General features: G+C 38.5%; 1 protein-coding gene across 9 annotated transcripts in view; it reads left to right on the forward strand.

Annotated features, from left to right (window-relative positions):
• PUM1 (pumilio RNA binding family member 1) overlaps positions 1-18,657 on the forward strand; it is a 124,356-nt gene that overhangs the window by 51,392 nt on the left and 54,307 nt on the right. For 6 of the 9 annotated variants that reach the window (XM_068969001.1, XM_068969004.1, XM_068969007.1 and 3 more), the window contains exons 4-7: positions 2,636-2,744; positions 3,714-3,892; positions 13,777-13,943; positions 15,921-16,191. In XM_068969001.1, the coding sequence (XP_068825102.1) occupies positions 2,636-2,744; positions 3,714-3,892; positions 13,777-13,943; positions 15,921-16,191 (726 nt within the window). The remainder of the gene's footprint in view (positions 1-2,635; positions 2,745-3,713; positions 3,893-13,776; positions 13,944-15,920; positions 16,192-18,657) is intronic. The other 3 variants (XM_068969008.1, XM_068969009.1, XM_068969003.1) reach the window with 2 other exon arrangements.

Raw genomic sequence — 18,657 nt, forward strand, 5'->3', positions numbered from 1 at the left:
TTGCCAGATCGTACGGGGTTTTAGTACTTTTGGGACTGCTCCTAGCACCTCTTCAGGATTTATATTTATAGATACTGTTCATGGTGGGAGACACCATTAGTATCTGACTGTAGTCTTGAATTTTTTAATATGTACACATTGTGTGCATTGTACTACATCATTTTATATAAAGGACTTGAGCATCTGAGAATTTTGGTATCCAAGGAGGCTCCTGGAACCAGCCCTGCATGAATACCAAGGGGCAACTGTATCCCTTTGAGATTTGTTGCATCTATTACCACTTTGAAATACAGTCTCTGCTTTTTAGTACCTTTCTACAAGTTTCTTGTATTATTGTTTCCTTTTGAGAGAAGTTGACCTGAAAATGGCTGGCTTTATGTGGACCTGCTTTTACTGGCACTGCATGTTATAACGACCTGGCAAGCTGCAGTGAAAGAAGGCAGGGTCGTAGAAGTCACTTTTGAAGCCTTGAGTTCAGGGCTGCTGCTTTCAGTAAGCAGTTTGACAAATTATGGAAAGACTATGTTTGCACATGGAGGCTGATGCTTAGAGAAGCTTGAGTTTTGAGTAAAGATTTCCAGATTTGTGTCGAGAGGGATGAGCAGTATAATGAATGTATTTAATCACCTTTGCTGTCTTTCCAATATGTAAGACTGAAGTTAACCGACTGATGAAGTGTCCCTTGTGCTGATGTTCTTTTGGTGCACAGAGAAGTTGATGCAGACTCTTGTTTGCCCACACTCCATACGAAATAAAGGAGGAAGATCTAACCAACAGGGAAAGAAATTCTGTTTCTATTTGTAGTCTTATGAGAGGGCATTTTTGAAATTAAGAGAAGAAAGAGAAGTTTAAAACGAGAATTCTTGAGTTGTGCGTGAATAGTGCACGTTAATTTTCACTGTCCCTTCTGCGGTTTACAGCTGTTTTGCCTTGGTGTAATGCCACTGAATACATTTATTGAGAACATCCTTTGTGGTGGACATTGTATTAGGTGCATATCTACAATATCTCTAATCATCACAGCATCCTGAAAAATATCTCCTTCATTAGTATAAAGAAAATGAGGCCCAGGGAAGTCCTGCATTTTGCCCTAGGACACATCAAAGTTGTTTAGTCTAGGACTTCCTGCCTCCATTGCTTAGCTGTGGTCTGGGCTCTTGCTCCCACCTGTCCTCATTGTCCTTCAAGTTAACAGACAAGCTATGTCCTTGTTTCTTTGAGAGAATGAACCCTAGAGGCACTGCTTATGACTGCTCATCATCAAGTAAACCAGTGCATCTGTGCAATTAAATGTCTGACCAACATAGGTCTTTTTTTCATGACCTTGTTGGACCAGGAAACAATGTTAGGGCCTGAAAAATAAGTGGGAAACTACTTTGGTTCAGGTAGTAACCCATGTCTACCATATAGTTTCATAGAACTCAAATAAATTGATGCTGAGAAACCCAGAAGTTGGATTGGAAAGCTGAGATGCGTTTTAGTGAGAGCCCAGTTGAGCTGTTTCTCCTTATCGTTGGGTTATTGGTTATACATAGGAAAGGTAAAACCTAAATCATCAAGGAGGAGAGCAAATGTTTTGTACTCTCTGCTTTTCTATTCTCTTCCTCTGAGAAATTCAACTCTTCAGGTGTGTTCTTTATGCTCAAAAGCAGTGCTGAAGTATTATCTCAAACTTCTGAGTTTCTTGTCTGACTAGCAGTAGCTGAAGTGAAAACATAGAATAAATAAGAGGGACGTTTCATTAGTGAATAAAGCTGATGAAGCATAATGGGATAGTAGTGGAAATTTACTTTGCAGCTTGGGCCACTGATGCTTCGATCATGTGCAGAACTGTACTGTGTTTTGCTTGAAGGGTGGTTTGCATTTCTTTGGTTGAAGCTGATTTAAAGCTAGTGATGCCTGCATTTCTAGGAAGTATGGAGTGTTTTGTGAAGTCACTTTAATGGCATTACTAAGTATTCTTAAGATTAACTGAGGTTAGGAGATTTTAATTTCCCTTCCAGTAATGGGGGAATAACTGATCTGTCTTTCCAAAATCTTGGAATAGGTTAATGTTGTGGTTAGGAAGTGGTTTTTTTGTTGATTTTTGTTAGTTTTAATTTTTTCTTTGTGGTATTGAAAATGTTTTGCTTAAACAGAATCTCTGTGTATGAAGGAGGTAAATTTTGCCTCTAGTGTTCCATAGCTGGCGTCTGAGTTAATGCCCAAGCTTGAGTAACTTTGTAGGGTCAGTTAGTGTAAATGTAGGCAGAAGTAGCCTTTTCAATAGTTGTAGGTACTTTTCTTTTTCAGTAAGAATCTTCTTAGTGAGCAGTTAGCTGATAGGTCTAATGTGAGTCCCCCTCCCTCCCTCCTTAAAAATCTTGGCATAGATTAAGTGAATAATTCCAGATGTTTAAGCTGAGCCTCTATTGTGATGGGTTGATCTGTAGCCCTGCTTGCATTAGGCCTCTTTGTGACTTTTACGAAAGATAAAGTAGTGCTCTGAGGACAGTCGGCAGAGTCAGAACACTGTAATTAAAGACCTTCAGGGCACGTGAGCATCTTCAGTACCCTTGTCTAAAAGAAAGTGTTGACTGCTGTACTTTCATCCTTTATGAATTCTTTAAAAGCATCTATTATTTTTAATTTGCAGCAGCTCTTGCCAGGTAAAAAGTTTTGGGAAACAGATGAATCCAGCAAAGATGGACCAAAAGGAATATTCCTGGGTGATCAATGGCGAGACAGTGCCTGGGGAACATCAGGTAATCTAGATCTAGCATCTGTACTGTGATTTATGCCTGTCTTAGAGCTCCTTTCCTCAGCAATTGGCAAGTCATGAATTTTACATCAGTGACATAAGCATGTCAAGCAGTGTCCTGTCCTGTAGTATAATTGCCATGAAGGAGCTTATATGATGTAATTTATTAAAACATAATTAATGCAAAATCAAATCTTCAATATTTTTTGCTGAAGTGCTAGCCACAGAGGAATGGTCTTAGTTGAAATGACTGTAATTTCAGCTACAACTTCTTGTTCTGTACTGCTGTCAGCATACTCGAAATTGGAAAATCCATGCCTGCCATTTGAAGTTCATGTTTCTTTCTCCTCCCATTGCCCCTGTGTACTGTGTATGGGGTGCTCTATCTAAAAATGTGGTTGGGGCCAAATAAGTCACTGGGCATGGATGCGTTTCTGACTGACTACCCCTGAAGAGAGAGACGGGGAGAACTTGAAGAGGCAGCCACACTGACAGCAGAAAGAAATGACAGATGATGGGGAGGAAGGAGTCAGAACATTCAAAAGCCGATGTGCTGTGTTGCAGCGCAGTGTAAGAATGGAACCTCAGATGACCGTGGTCATCAGAAAAGATCAGATTATGTTGTTATTTTAAAAAGGGCAGTAAACTCACATTTACTTTTAGTGACATTACTAATAAAATATATTAAAAAGAATTCTGCTACTTGAAAGGGGTAAACATTAATTTGTCCACTTAGCTAGATAAACCAGTTATGTGAACTACTGTATTGCTGTCCTGGATATATGAAGGGTGTGTTCTGTTTCATTAGCTTATGTAGAATATTATACTTAGGGAAAACATAGTAGGACATTTTGGCTCAATTTACCATGGCAGGTTTCCTGATTCCCAGTCATTGGTTTATCCATGAGACATCGCTCGTAATTTGTTTGAGCCTCTGGCTGCACTGTATCATGCTTGTGTATCTTTTTTGTAGATCATTCAGTTTCCCAGCCAATCATGGTGCAGAGAAGACCTGGTCAGAGTTTCCATGTGAACAGTGAGGTCAATTCTGTACTGTCCCCACGGTCGGAGAGTGGGGGACTAGGCGTTAGCATGGTGGAGTATGTATTGAGCTCATCCCCGGGCGATTCCTGTCTAAGAAAAGGAGGATTTGTAAGTTGGCTTGAGGAACTTGTTCCTATCTCTCTCTCTCTTTCCCCTTCCCCCTAAAGAAAAACATGCCTGTTTAGTTTCCTTAGATATTCACAGCACTAATCGCAGAGTTTTTAACAACACTTTTATTGCAATTAGATCTCAGCAAACACAGCAGGAGATATGACTAAACTTTTTAAAAATAGAGAAAGGATGTTTTTTTGGGACTCATTTATAGTAATGTGAGGTAAGAACTGAAACCTAGGTCTCAGTTCATCGGTCCTCCAGAAAACACACAAAAAGAGAAGGAATTAACACGAAGCTGAAGGCGGATGTCAGTAGGGAGTAGATCTGAGAGCAGTGATTTGCCAATACCTGAGGGTCCTTAGAATGGATCGGATAACGTGGGTTCATTCTTGTTTTTGCTAGCTAAGCTTTAATTATGAAATGATCATTGGCCCTCTTTGAATAACTTTGCTTCTCATACCCAGTCTATCAGGAAAACAGAAGTTCTGTTAATTCTGTGTTGCATATTTTTTCAGATTCATCACCATTGACTTCTCTGATGCTAAATTCTAGCCAAAGCAGCATCTCTGTAGCCTCTTCCCTTTTTAAGTCTTAAGTAGTCTTCCTCAAGCATCTTCGATAGCCTTTCTCCAGACTAGTTCTTTCTTATAAGCATTGACTTTACAGATCTAAAAGTCTTAAGATGCATTTCTGTTTGAATCTTCCTCATTTTGTGTTCTTTGACTGGTTTCATATTCCAGGTCATAGGTAGGAAGATCACAAAAGGCACCCTAACTCTTTCTTCCTTGACTCAACATAATTTGTACCTTTTCAAAGCACTGTCTCCCTGAAGTTTTTTGGGGCTAATGCTTCTGTTGGCAGTCATTTTAAGAGACCTCCTTTTCCGCAAATCATATTAATAATTTTACCTTTATAACTGTCTTGCATTCTATTATCTTAGTAGCATTTATTGTTAGTATTTTTATCATTAGACATCTGTTGCTAGGTATCCAAGGCTTGGTTCTATTTTCCCAGTTCCACTTGAAACTAATTTAGTGTCAACAACATGTTAGTGGACACTAAATGAATGGTTGCTGACTTGGTTGTTAGGAAAATGTTAACAGGTGGCCTCCAAGGTAAGCAGAATCCACCTGGAGTTAACTTTATTCTACTCATGTCAAAGGTAATGCTTCAGTGAACATTGACACTTGACATGTGGCTGGAGCTTTTGATTCTACCAAAAAAGAAAAAAAAGAGTGGGGCAGGGGGAGTGAAATGAGCTTATTTAAGAGGCTGGTTTGAATTTCTCCCAGCTTTACATCTAGAAGTTTGGTTTGAGGAATTAAGCCAGAACAGGCTCATTCATTTTTATAACATTTAGGAAGAGCAAGGGACCAAACTGGGGCTTTTGTCTTGATTCTTGCATACTAGCTGTTCCAAAGTTGACCCAATTAATTTCTGGGTCTTTTAACCCTGCAGAGACATAGGTTCAGTGGTTCATAGGTCAGATTGGAAAATACTGCTTGCATTTGAACCTTCCTAAGAGGGTTTTTGGGAAGAACAGATCTACCCTTTGGATGTGAGCAATGAGATCAGGCAAAATGATCATTTGCATGTTGTCTCATGGGAAGAAGGGTGTTACTTCTTCCCTTCTTTCAACTTATCTCCAGCTCACCTCTTTTTCTTACCTCTCACACTTTGCTCATCTTGAGTACACTTTGCTCAGAGGAAGTGCCGCCTTCTAACTTCTGCCTATGTTGTGGTTTAGTTGGTAAGTTGTATCTGACTCTTCTTCAACCCCATGGACTGTAGCCTGCCAGGCTTCTCTGTCCATGGGATTTTCCAGGCAAGAATACTGGCGTGGGTAGCCATTTCCTTCTCTAGGGAGTCTTTCCGACTCAGGGATTGAACCCACATCTCCTGCAAGTCTCTTGCATTGGCAGGTGGATTCTTCACCACTGAGCCATCAGGGAAGCACTACTTCTGCCTATAACTTTTAGGTATTTACTTAGGAGAAAAGTCATAGCTAAGTCATTACTGTGGTGCACTGGAACCTCTGAGATTCTTGCCGTGAATTCTCTATCATGTGTGGACAGCTTCTTTTTTTTTTTGGACAGCTTCTAAGTCTTGAGCATTAGCCACCAGACATGTGCCTGGGTTACTGTGAAGTTTGTGAAAGTGAAAGTCACTGAGTCATCTTCAACTCTTTGCGACCCCGTGGACTGTAAAGTCGATGGAATTCTCCAGGCCAGAATACTGGAGTGGGTAGCTTTTCCCTTCTCAACCCAGGGATTGAACCCAGGTCTCCTGCATTGCAGGTGGATTCTTTACCAGCTGAGCCACAAGGGAAGCCCAAGAATACTGGAGTGGGTATCCACTATCCAGTGGAAGCCTGTCCCTTCTCCAGGGGATCTTCCCGACCCGGGAATCAAACCGGGGCCTCCTGCATTGCAGGTGGATTCTTTACCAACTGAGTTATGAGGGAAGCCTTGAAGTTTGTAGGAAGCAGAAAAATAATTAGAAGTAGGAGAAAGGTAAAACACTGTGGCCGATTTATTATTTTTTCCTTTTTAAACAATTATTTCATTAGTTAATCTATGATGAAGATGTGTCTTTTGTATTCCATATCTTTATTTGATTTTGTAAAGGTGGCTTCTATCCTTACTTGTCTTGAGAGATAGGTGATTTCTAGCTCTTTTGTAGTATTGTTACCAGGGGAAGCTAAGACCTCAAGATAGAGGTCAGAAAATTGAATTCTCTAAAAAGCATCTGCTTTACTGAGTTTCTGAAGTTTGCATAAAGATAAATGAAAATTCTCCAAATCTGTATTCCAGTTTCTCAGAAGGAAGGTTGTGTGTAATGAAACAGTATCCTGTATTTTGACTTGAGTTGCACCTAAATAGTGATACAGGAAGACTGACCAGTGACATCAGTCCATCACTTTGGCACATCTAATCTTATAGTGGATGGAGAACTGGGATCAGTGACCTGCTTTATCAGCTTTTTGGTTGTTTCCTGCTGATCTTGTGCCTCTCTTGGTTTTGCTGTCTGTCTGTTGGTTAAGGTGACATTTGACCACAGCTCTGGTCATGGAAACCTGAATCACTTTCTGGTTGTCATGGTATGCATACATCTGGAAAGAGGTGAGCCTTTTTTTATTTTTCAGAAAAAATCTATTTTGTCTTTTAGAGTGCTGAGTTCAGAGACCAAGGAAGACAGAATATCTGCTTTCAGTATATAGTTTTTCTAAAGAGTAGTCATTGGTGGTTTACGGATTAGAGCATTCAGATGTTTTTCTTTTTAGGTGATCATACCAGCATTTCTCCTGGTTAGCCTCAGAGAAGCTCCATTTTAAACCCCCAAGAGCTAAAAACATCATCCCTAATGGCATAATGAATGTACACCTCAAATCAAGTACCAGACTCTAATGAACTGCTCAGTTAAAGGGGTTTAGAACTAAAGTAATCACTTTGGTTTTCCATTTTCAGTAAAGTTGTTTTATGGTTAAAGCTTGAATGAAGGTATTTAACCCTGTCTAGCTTTCCTGAGCCTTTCTTAAGTTCATTTAGAATATAAAAATGGACTCAGTCATTTTGGCTTTTGTGATAAGAGTGCTTGCATGCTGATGATAAGAATCCAACAGCATTGTTTTGTTCTCAGCACCCACTGAAAGTTTTTGGTAGTATTCCAAGTATGAATCAGAAACTTCAGGGTAGCAGTTTTCAGAATAATGGGAAAATTCAGAATACCAGTTAAGTCAGAGTCAGGTTTTTAAATTTGATTTATTTCCTTTATTCCTGGGTTAAAGACATCCCCTTACCTGCCCGCTCAAACACCCTGAAATAAAACAAAGCATGGTTTTGGGTGGTTATAAAGTCTTATGTATTTACTATGTTTTTAGGCATTGGGTGGAAAGATTTTTAGAAAAAAAAAAAAACATATATATTGGGAAGACCTTTCTGCTTGTTTGTAGAGACTGGCTGCTTTCTGACCTGGAGGTTACGTGCACACTCATAGCAATTCACTTAGATCACAAAACTTGATAACTTGCTTTTCAAGTTTCCAGTGCATTTGTTTCAGGCAGTCAGTGTTGTTTCAGTAGATTTTGTTTAAAAACTTCGTGTAATGTAATGCAGGGACTTGAGTCTTAACTGGACCTTGATTTCTTCATTTGCAGAAAGTCTTATTCATATGGCTATGTAGTATATAATATATGAAAATACTTTGTAAGTCTTATAAAATCTTGGGCTACGTAGTCCTTGGGCCAGTAGCATTATTGGCATCTGGGAGCTTATTAGAAATGACAACTCTAAGATTCAACTCCAGACTATTGAATCAAGGTCTGCAAGTTGATTTATACAACCCACAGATGATTTATATACAATTTAAGTATCATAAATACTGATAATATAGTTTTATTGGAAGATTTCAATTCAGAAACTTTTATCTCAGGATGGAGCCCCTTCAGACTTGAGCTTCCCTTGAACAAGAAATCTTTGTGCTCTGCTTTGCAATGTCAAGCTTTTAGACAAAATTTTAGACACTGACTAAATAAAAAGTTAAAAAAAAAAAAAAAAAGCCATGCAACTTTCAGAAAACCTTTTATGGTTTTCATCTCTTTTTCCTGCTGGGTTTGGTGGTAATACAACAGAGGGGAACACTTTTCTTACTTTTTGCACACCAGGAATTGGGTGTCATATACACAGTGCATGGTATATTCCATGCTCCACTGTTTTTAAATTGCATACCTCCCAACTTCTGTTCATTTTGAAATTGGATATGTTTTAATTGCCAGTGTTTCCTTCTTTGCAACACATAAGATGATATGTCTTATAAATTGATGGTGCCTCAGATTTGATGAAATGTAATAATAAGTGGTGGAGCTTCTCTGGTGGCTCAACATTAAAGAATCTGCCTGCCAACACAGGAGACATGGGTTTGATCCCTGGGTTGGGAAGATCTCTTGGAGGAGGAAATGGTAACCCACTCCAGTATTCTTGCCTGGGAAATCCCATTGACAGAGGAGACTAATGGGCTGCAGTCCCTAGGGTTGTGAAGAGTCAAAGATGACTGACTCTCTGTCTCTCTCTCTCTCTCTCTCTCTCTCTCTCTCTCTCTCTCTCACACACACACACACACACACACACACACACACAATAGTTGGTGGCTTGATTGTGTATGGATATTTCAGAAAAGTTACTGGGACAGAGGGGTTAATGATGAAAGCCATAGTCTTTCCAGGGGGGGAAACATAAGGTATCAAGCAAGTTTGAAGCTTCAGGGGTAGTAGAGGTGAGTGAGACTGGTTGAGTCTGAGAAAGGTAGTGGGCAAAATTGGATAAAATATTTTTAAGAATCTTTTAAAAGGAATTGCACAGTCATGAATTGCCTTGTTTAAATACCTGAAACAATCCTTTGAAGTAGATGTTGTCCCTATGAAAATTTGTCAGTGAGGAGAATGGGGTTTAGAAGGGAAGCAGTGGGAGCTGAATTCAGTGTTCTAATTTCACATCTTTTAGCCATAGTATATGCTCCACTGTCCTGTTTATTAGTTTCTCACAATAGTATCATATTTAATATATTAATTTAAAAGTAATTCATGGCTAGTAATTTCAAACTTTTACTCATTTTTTTAGATATTTGAAATTTCTTTATTACTAGTGAAGCCAAAACTGCTGAACTTTAAGGAAAGTTAACATTTTGGTTTTGGATGGCATTTTGTGAAAAATTGAGAAGTGTACACAGGGAAACCAATATTTTAGTTTTTGGACTGGTTTATCAAGCAAATACACAAATAGTCCTTTGAGAAAAAATAAAAATTACTTATCTTATTGACTATGACTTCTGCCACATGGAGCTTTGAGGTAAAATCTCTGCAGTAACAGGAAAAATTAAGTTCTCATTTCTCTGACTTCATTCCAAATTAATATTCCCTGATACATTCATTCCCTTTTTTAGAAAGATGAAACTTATGAGAAAAGTGATCTAGACTGAATGACTCTGATGTCCGTAGTACATAGGTTTCAGCTCTTCTCTCAGTTCTTCGATATGAGGCAACAGAACATATTCTAATGTTACGGTCTGTCATCTGATCTCTCAAGAACACTCCTTGGCCCTACTCTAGGGATTTTGAGTGGGCTTGGCTTCTTGCATTTTGAGCACTGTCTGAGGGCTATGTTTGGATTACAGTTTTGAATTGAAATTCATCTAGAGAGAGCCTAAAACAGGAGGATGCTATTAATCCACCTTTGTTTTTTATTTCATTTAGTTAATAGGCTTTTTAGTATTAATTTGCACTGGGCAATATGTGACAAAAAAGAAAAATGTAACTCCTGTCTCTAGGATGCTTATTTGGACTTAATTTTAGTGGTTCTTGGGCTACCCAGGTGGCGCTGGTGATAAAGAACCTGCTTGCCAGTGCAGGAGACATAAGAGACTCGGGTTTGATCCCTGGGTGGGTACGATCCCCTGGAGGAGGGCATGGCAACCCACTCCAGTATTCTTGCCTGGAGAACCCCATGGACAGAGGAGCCTGGCGGGCTACAGTCCACAGGGTCGCAAAGAGTCGGACATGACTGAAGCGACTTAACATACACATAGTGGTTCTCAACTGTGAGTGCTTATTGGAAGAAAAACTTAGGTTTGTGGGAACTTCTGCAGACAAGTTAAATTAGAATCTCTCGAGAAAGCCCAGTCACTTGCAAATTTTTAAAAGATTGTGATGTTTGATACCAACCATAGAGCCACTGCACTGTGCAAAGGACAGTGTATCTGAGAGGGCCGGTTGGCTGAACACTTTTTATTTGAGTTAAACCACTTAATGGGAGCCTTCATTTTTAATGTTAATATCACAATGTTACATAAGAAACACTCTCCCAGTGCATAGTTTTCACTAGTGTCATACTTGTACACAGTGTTTTTTACTTTATAATAAACTTTTACATATACATCATTTCATTGATGTTTACAACTACTCTGTTTTAAACAAAATGATCCCTGTTTTATAGATAAGACAACTCAGACTCAGGTTTAATGACCTGTCCAAAGTCCAGTAAGTGTTAACAGTTGAGATAGACTGTAGGTTCTGTGCAATCTGGGTTAGTATTTTCCTAAAAGAATACGTTACCTTAAACATTAAAACTTTACAACTCCATAAAACAGAACAGCCCAAATATAGTCTTACTCTGTCACTAGGGGCCTCAGATTTCCAAGAGACCATTTTTATGATCCCCAACTCTGTATTCTATATTCTCTTTTAATAGCAGACTTTTGACAGGCTAGCTTCCCACTTGTGCTCTTGGTATCATTCATAAATCAGACTTCATGTCAACTGGTTTAATTTAGTGCTTTTGTTGATTTACTGAATTTGTTAAAACTTTTTATGACCCATGTACAGAAAAGTTTACACGTCATAAATGTTCATCTTCATGACTTTTTGCCTAATAGAAATATCCCCTATAACCCATCCAAGTCAGGTATGGAAGTCATCCTGCCTGTTGTGTGTTTTGCTGAGGCATTAATAGCCTAGTCGGAGTAGAAAACTAGGTAACTATTTTATGTAAATAGACTGTATAACATGGACAAAAACCAGCCCATCCCAGGGACATCTTTGAAAATCTAGCCCTTGGCAGTATAATTGAGAAAGTAGATATCGGTGACTAAGTGTTCAGGTCAGGGCAGTTGGCTTACAGGGGGAGCAGCTTCTCAGCAAGCCCTTGTGAAGGGTCACTGAGAAAGGATCATGAAAAATGTTGATTTGGTGAGTGAGCCTCTTCTGTACCCAGATTATTTGCTTGGTGAAAATTCCTACTGCTGCTTTATTGCATTTCCTTACCATTTTTTTCCTGTAGACTGTTTGAACTCCTCGTGAGAAATTGGAACTGAACTGCCTGCCGCTCCTGAGCCAGTGACTTGATTTGTAGATTTGTGGAAGATTATTTAAATGTGTTGGTGGGATAGTCCTAAAATACCTTTAAAAATTATTGATGTTAGTGGTATCTAATTCAGGTGGACTTGTTCATTACCATCTCTTGAACACTTACCTGATGATAAATAGAATGGGAAGATCCTTATTTTAGCAGTTCAGTTTTGCAGGACTTTTTTTCTTTGTTTTCTTTATCTTATGTTTTGAACTTCAGTGTTGGGGATATGAAAATTACTTACTACATAGCTTCTGTCAGTTTTACCTTTGCAGGAAGAGGGAGCATACCTTTATTTCTGGACATTTTGAAAGCTCTTTCTGTCTTTAGAATCCTGTGATACTTTGTCTGGCTTGGGATCTCAGTGTCATGCTTAATTAGCTCTCATTTACTCTTCGAACTAGTATCAGTGTTACACTTTGAACATGTGAAAGTTACATCTCATTTGCTGCCAAAACTATAGTTTACGATCTTGCTGCTACATGAAACTAAGTGGTATATCCTTTCTGAATTCCTTCTGGTCTATATTCCTTTATTCGTATTAGCCATGAAGTCTTTCTTTTTCTGTGTTACTTTTGAGTAGAGGGTGGTTTTAAAAGCAAAATGGGCTTTGAATTGGTTGTTGAAAGGTCTAAAATTGTCAAGTGTCCCTGTGTCTAGTCTTCCGGTGTCAGGGTAGCTAAGAACTACTTTAAGAGCATCTTTTTATTTTGTGTTTGCAGGCCTACCCATTCACAGCTGTGTCTGCTGCTTTATCTTCCATTTGTGGTCCCCACCTTCCCCACTGAAATTTGGTTGTGGTGACTGGAGATGCTGAGCGGTAGTTCTCATCATCTTTTGATTGGATCTTACCTTTTACCAGGAGCTTTCTTTTGGTCTAGGTCTGTTTGTTTCTTTCTTAAATCAGAAGTCAGTGATGGAGACAGGCAAGATTACTTTCCTCTCTCTCGTCTTACAAAAGCAAAAATTATTTAACCCTTGGGTAAGGTTTTGCACAGCTTGCTATACCATGTCAAGTCACTATACTAAACCTTCTTTTCATTCTGAAAATCAAGACACATTTGCTTTAAAAGTCCATGTCTTAACTTAGATTGTTGGTAAGAGGAGACAGACTTAATTTCTTTAAAAAACAGGACATCGGTGTGCTTTGCACCGCATCAGTCCATTTAGGTTCAGTCTTTCAGTCTTTTTAGTTTGAAGTACTTCAGAGATAAACTCTGTTGTATCGATGATTTGCCTTAATATGCTCCCATGTAATCCTTGGTATGTATGGACCGGCAGTGGATGACAACTAAACACTTAGAGTACTCTTTGTGAAAGAATTTTAGTTAGATTTAACATGTTTTGAAGGATTTTAAAAATTCAAGTTAAGGATGATTAGTGATTTATTGTTTCAGTAAGCAGTGAGACATTGGGTGGAATTGGGGTGGTGATGGTTCAAATTGGCAGGGCATATATTCCAACATGAAGGGTATAGAGTAATTGAATTGGAATGATGTTAGATCACACTTAATTCAATATTCAGAAGTAAGGGAGGAGTTTACATAGGCAATAGAAGTAGGAAATTCATTTTGTAGGCTTAATACTTCCCAAGTATAATATTAGCTATAATTCCTGGGGATTATTAGGAACCGTGCTATTCTAGAGAGTTAGATTTTAGAGTAGAGAAATGGAACTAAGAAATACAAAGTTGTGGTTGGGCTTTGGGTAGAAAGGAAAAAAAATGGGGTGGTGGGACATTGGGCATGATAAGACTGTCCTAAACTCTGTAACATAAATGTATGTCTGTCTCCCCCATTTGGCAAGACTTTCTGCAGTGTTCCTGCCTCTGTGTTGTCTGTTAATTAGATTGTAATGTCTTGAAAGGTCATGGATACTATCCTGTTCTAATTAGCATCTAGTGTAGTCCGGTGTCCATGGTGGTTGCCCGATATTATTAGTTGATGATGATTAGTGAAGCTGAAGCTATTTTTTAAACAGGGCCCAAGGGATGCAGACAGTGATGAAAACGACAAAGGTGAAAAGAAGAACAAGGGTACGTTTGATGGAGATAAGCTAGGAGATTTGAAGGAGGAGGGTGATGTGATGGACAAGACCAATGGTTTACCAGTGCAGAATGGGATTGACGCAGACGTCAAAGATTTTAGGTTTGTATGTTTTACACTTCTGATTTTTGAGTGGGGACTATGGGTTTTTGTTTTGATTTCATTTTATTTTGATTTTAGTTTTCTTTTTCCCTCTCTACGTGTCTTTTTAAAGAACTGGGACTAGTGTAGGCCATACCACAAAAATTGTATGAACTGTTAAGGTGAAACTTTTAAAGTTCTGTCCATACCTGATGTTTTGCCAAAATAATAGACTTTCCATTTTTTTGGAGCTCTATAATTTGCAGAATGATTTCATAAAGATCAGTTCATTGATTCTCAAATTTCAAAATCACCTGGATGAGCACCTTGGGATTTCTCCCAAATCATTATCTTGGGAGAAATCATGGTTACTAAACGGAAGTGTGTCATATTACTGTGGCATATTAAGGAAGAGTGAAAAACAGTTGAGATCAGTTAAATATTATTTCACTTGAGACTCATAAGCTCCCTTTGAGGTAGGCAGGTATCGTTTTCTTCATTTTGAAGAACCAGAGATACAGCTCAAGTGACTTGTTCTTAATCATATTCCTTCCATGGAGGCCTCTCATTCCATCTCTGGTCATAATTGATTTGTAGGTTTTAACCCTGTAATTTTAATATGCACGGTATTAATGATACCATGTTTGTCTTCCACATTTGGCAAGTATTCTTTGTTACATGATGGTATGTGAGTTTTAATTTTTTTTAAAATTTTGACGAAGGATTTTTATCCTGAGTCACTGATGTCCAGTAGAGAATTTAATTTTTAATAATTTTAGTCTAAAGCTAATGTGTGTCTAAACACACACACACAACATCCTTTATCCTAATAATCTGCAAAGCCAAGATTAAAATATTGTGTGTGTGTTGGGGGGGTCATTCCTTTTAGAACAATGTTTAATTTGTTTAGTCTTCCTAAACTTAATTTTTGCATCTCATGGATGTAAAGAATTAGTCTTTGTAAGAAGTGAGTCACAGCATAAACCCTTACCTCAGGTCTTTAAGATGAGTTTGGGTATCCTTCCATCCTGAATCTCAAGCAGCTTGTGGTATTTGTTTTGTGGTATTTGACTCCAGGGCAGATGGTAGTAGTAGGGGGTGTGTGTGTGTTAAGGAACTACAAGAGCTTTAATTTGTACCAGCTGTAGGATTTCTTGCAGGCTAAGAATGTATTCACAGGCTATATTTCCCTGACTAGAATATAATATTATTCAGTATTGATCTGAATTAGAATTAGATAGTTCTGCTGTCTTTTTGCATAGGGTGATCATGTGTCCTGGATTGCCCAGGACAGTATTTGTTTATACCTCTGTCCCAAGATATTTATTAATACTGCCCTTTTTCGCTCTTAGGAGTGTCCTGGTTCAGATGATAAATTACATCCTCATATTACTTTTAATTCTTAGAGTTAACTCCTTAGCAGGAGCTTATCCTAAAAAGTGAATTTATTTTGTACTGTTTTGTCATGGTTTGATTCTGGTTTCTTTGAAAGAAAAAGGGGAGTCAGTTTTATCGTTGGCCAGTGGTACTTAGGAAATACAAACAAAAATTTTTCACCTGTTAAAAATTTTTTTTTGAATAGAATTATTCTCAGATGTGGAACTTCCCCTAGAAACTACTTTGTCTATTGACTGTTTAAAAGAATAGGATGTTGCTTTTGGGGGCATGTTTTACTACCTGTATTTTACTACCTGGGAGTGATTTCCACCCAGTTCATCCAGTGTTCCTCACATCTGGGCCCCTTGGTAAAAGAGATGGTAAATTAATAGCAGTTAATGTAAATTTTAAGGGGTGGGTTGTGGGAAGGCAAGCAATAGAAGAGTCGTTTTATAGGATGTAATGTGTAAGCACCATAAAGGGTCTCTGGTCATTTTTTAAAATAGTTTTAAATACTGTTGGTAATAAGCTGTGTTAAGGACATTGTCCTTAAACTTAGGTTGGTGTAGTGTCCCTCCCCACTTAAAATAAGGTTTAATGCCCTTTACTTTCTCTGTTTAGCCGTACCCCTGGTAATTGCCAGAACTCTGCTAATGAAGTGGATCTTCTGGGTCCAAACCAGAATGGTTCTGAGGGTTTAGCCCAGCTGACCAGCACCAATGGTGCCAAGCCTGTGGAGGATTTCTCCAACATGGAGTCCCAGAGTGTCCCCTTGGACCCCATGGAACATGTGGGCATGGAGCCTCTTCAGTTTGATTATTCAGGCACGCAGGTACCTGTGGACTCAGCAGCAGCAACTGTGGGACTTTTTGACTACAATTCTCAACAACAGGTACTGTGTGTGTCTCTGTCACTCTCTATGCTCTCCCTCCAGGCAGCAACATTATTCAAGTAACTGAAAACGGGGGGATGGGAGGAGGGTGGCAATATTTTAGGCTTTTGATGGCCAGTCCTTATTTACCCAACAGTGATGTGGATTATAAAGCCTTTGCATCTTCCCCTCTAGCATGATTCCCATGCTGAGGTTTGTTGGCAAGAGACCACCTTGCTCTGTGTAATTCCTTTGACTCCTCTCTTTTATCAGGGTCTGGGGAGGGGTGTGGTGGTGTTACCTCCTGTAACACAATCCTCTTGAATGTTAATCTCACTGAAGATTAATGTGATTATAATGCTGTTGGTTTTTGTTTTTAAAATAGTAGACTCTGTTGTCTGCCACTGTCAGGAGTCCAGTGCCAGATGTCTTATTAGTCTTGTCTTTTAGTTAAGTGAGTTACTACAGATAACAGACATATGTCATACCTTTCAAAAGAGTTAGAATGTGATTAGGGGAAAAACACAAATCACTCAAAATAAAATCTGCAGTGAAATTATTTGGCCCTTCTTTTATTTGCAAGTCCTTGAAGTATATTTTAGGTGTGCCTCTGGTTTTGAAGGCAGTGTATGACTCTCTCTAGAGTTTACAGATTCTTTTTAAATTTTTTTCTTTTTTTAAGGAAAATTAGCCAAATTAATGAAAAGGGGGCAGGTAACTTCCTGTTCATGTTAAGTTCCACAAGTTCTCCTTTGTGGCCTCAAGCAATTTGATGGGCCATCCGTTTCTGATACTCCTTAGTTTTAGTCTGGAGCATACATATGAATTTCTAGGATTGAAAAGTTAAAATCTCATTTTGTAGTTTAGAAATTACATATCTATGGGGAAACTTGGCTTATGGTCTTTGTAGATCAAATTGTACCACACTGTCCCTTTAGTTGTCATAAATGGCTGATTTTAAGTGAATTTTGCTTGATAGATAGCTGGATAATACCGTTAGCCACGTGAAGTTTCAGAAACAAACCCCTTGGAGGGGTGGTGTGATGTGCATTCACTCTGTGTTCATATCAGTTGGATATACTAGGTGTAATTGACAAAGTCTTTTTCTAGAGAGTGTGAACTAAGTGTGCACTGTTCTCCCTGTAGTTCCCAATAGATAGGCTCACCTTTCCATGGAAATTTGACTTTCTGTGCTTTTTGTCTTACTTATTTGCATTTTTCCCCCCACAATGAATCCTCAAAATAGTAGTGTTGAATGAAGTCAGAAATTACTTCAGATGCTGAAGAAATACTCGACTTAAAGATATTTTGTGGCATATCAGCAAACATAGGCACACACTATTACTGTGTAGACTTCAACTTGTCCAGTTTAGAATATTAATGTAGTAATTTCTCTATCAAAATTGAGGTATGTTACTTGTAGGCTGTTTCTAATCAAGTTCCTGTAACCTAGTTATCTCAAAAATTTTTATCTGAATTCTTTCTTTTATTGTCTCATCAAACTTCCCCTGGCAACCCTTAGATCTGCAGCCATTTTTGGTTCTTAGCTTCCATTCCCAATCTAACCCAGTCTGACTCTTGGCTTGTTATTTAAGAAGTGTTTATCTCCAGCCTCTTATGAATGACAATCTGATTCTCTTGTCATTTAATTGTTATCTCGTAATTAAAGTTGGGATTCACTTTTGATTTACTGAACTTGGGTTTCAGAGTAATTCTACCAATTTTGGAGGAGACTGGATAATTATTAGAACTTGAGCAGAAATGTACTTTTGCATGCCCACAAATAGTTCACACAATTACATCAAAGACGCCACCTGCTCAGACTTATAAAACCTGGAGTGCCTTCACCATGGATCACATTTCAGCAGTTTTTGGAAGCAAATGCCATTATTTTGCAAGTTAAGCTGTTGTTGAATTCTGCCTTCCCATGCATGTCTTGGTTGCTGTAATATAGGGTCATTGTTACACAGTTACACCATCATCATAGGATGTGATTGTTGTTATTTTGTCCCATGGGCTCATAATTCTTGCTATTTTGAGTAGATGGCTGTACACATTCTTATACTGGGTGTACTGATAGCATGCCTAGAAATCATTGACCCAAGACTCTTCAGGACCCTTAACTTCCCAAAGGCTGCTGCATAAAAGCCAATAGTTAATAAGATGGAAGAACCCTTTCTCTACTGGAAATTGGTGTTTGTTCCTATACTTTATCCTTCTAATCCCTTTTTACCCTTTTGCTTTTCATTAGATTTTATTCCTTTTTCCATTTGTAATAGTTAAAATGTTTCTCATTCTTCAAGGTCCAGTGCTGTATTACTCCCCCCCCCCCCTTTTTTTTGGTTACCTTTCTTGATCTCTAAATCAAAAAGTAGTCATTTCTGTCTCTATAGTGCCTTGTGCTTCCTCTAAGAGAAAGAATCATGGTGTCTCCTTGTCTGATAATCCTCTGCTAGATGGTAATCACCTAGAGGGTAAGATGGGGTC

Source organism: Capricornis sumatraensis, chromosome 3 (genome assembly GCF_032405125.1).
Source record: "Capricornis sumatraensis isolate serow.1 chromosome 3, serow.2, whole genome shotgun sequence".
Taxonomy (NCBI): Eukaryota; Metazoa; Chordata; class Mammalia; order Artiodactyla; family Bovidae; genus Capricornis; species Capricornis sumatraensis.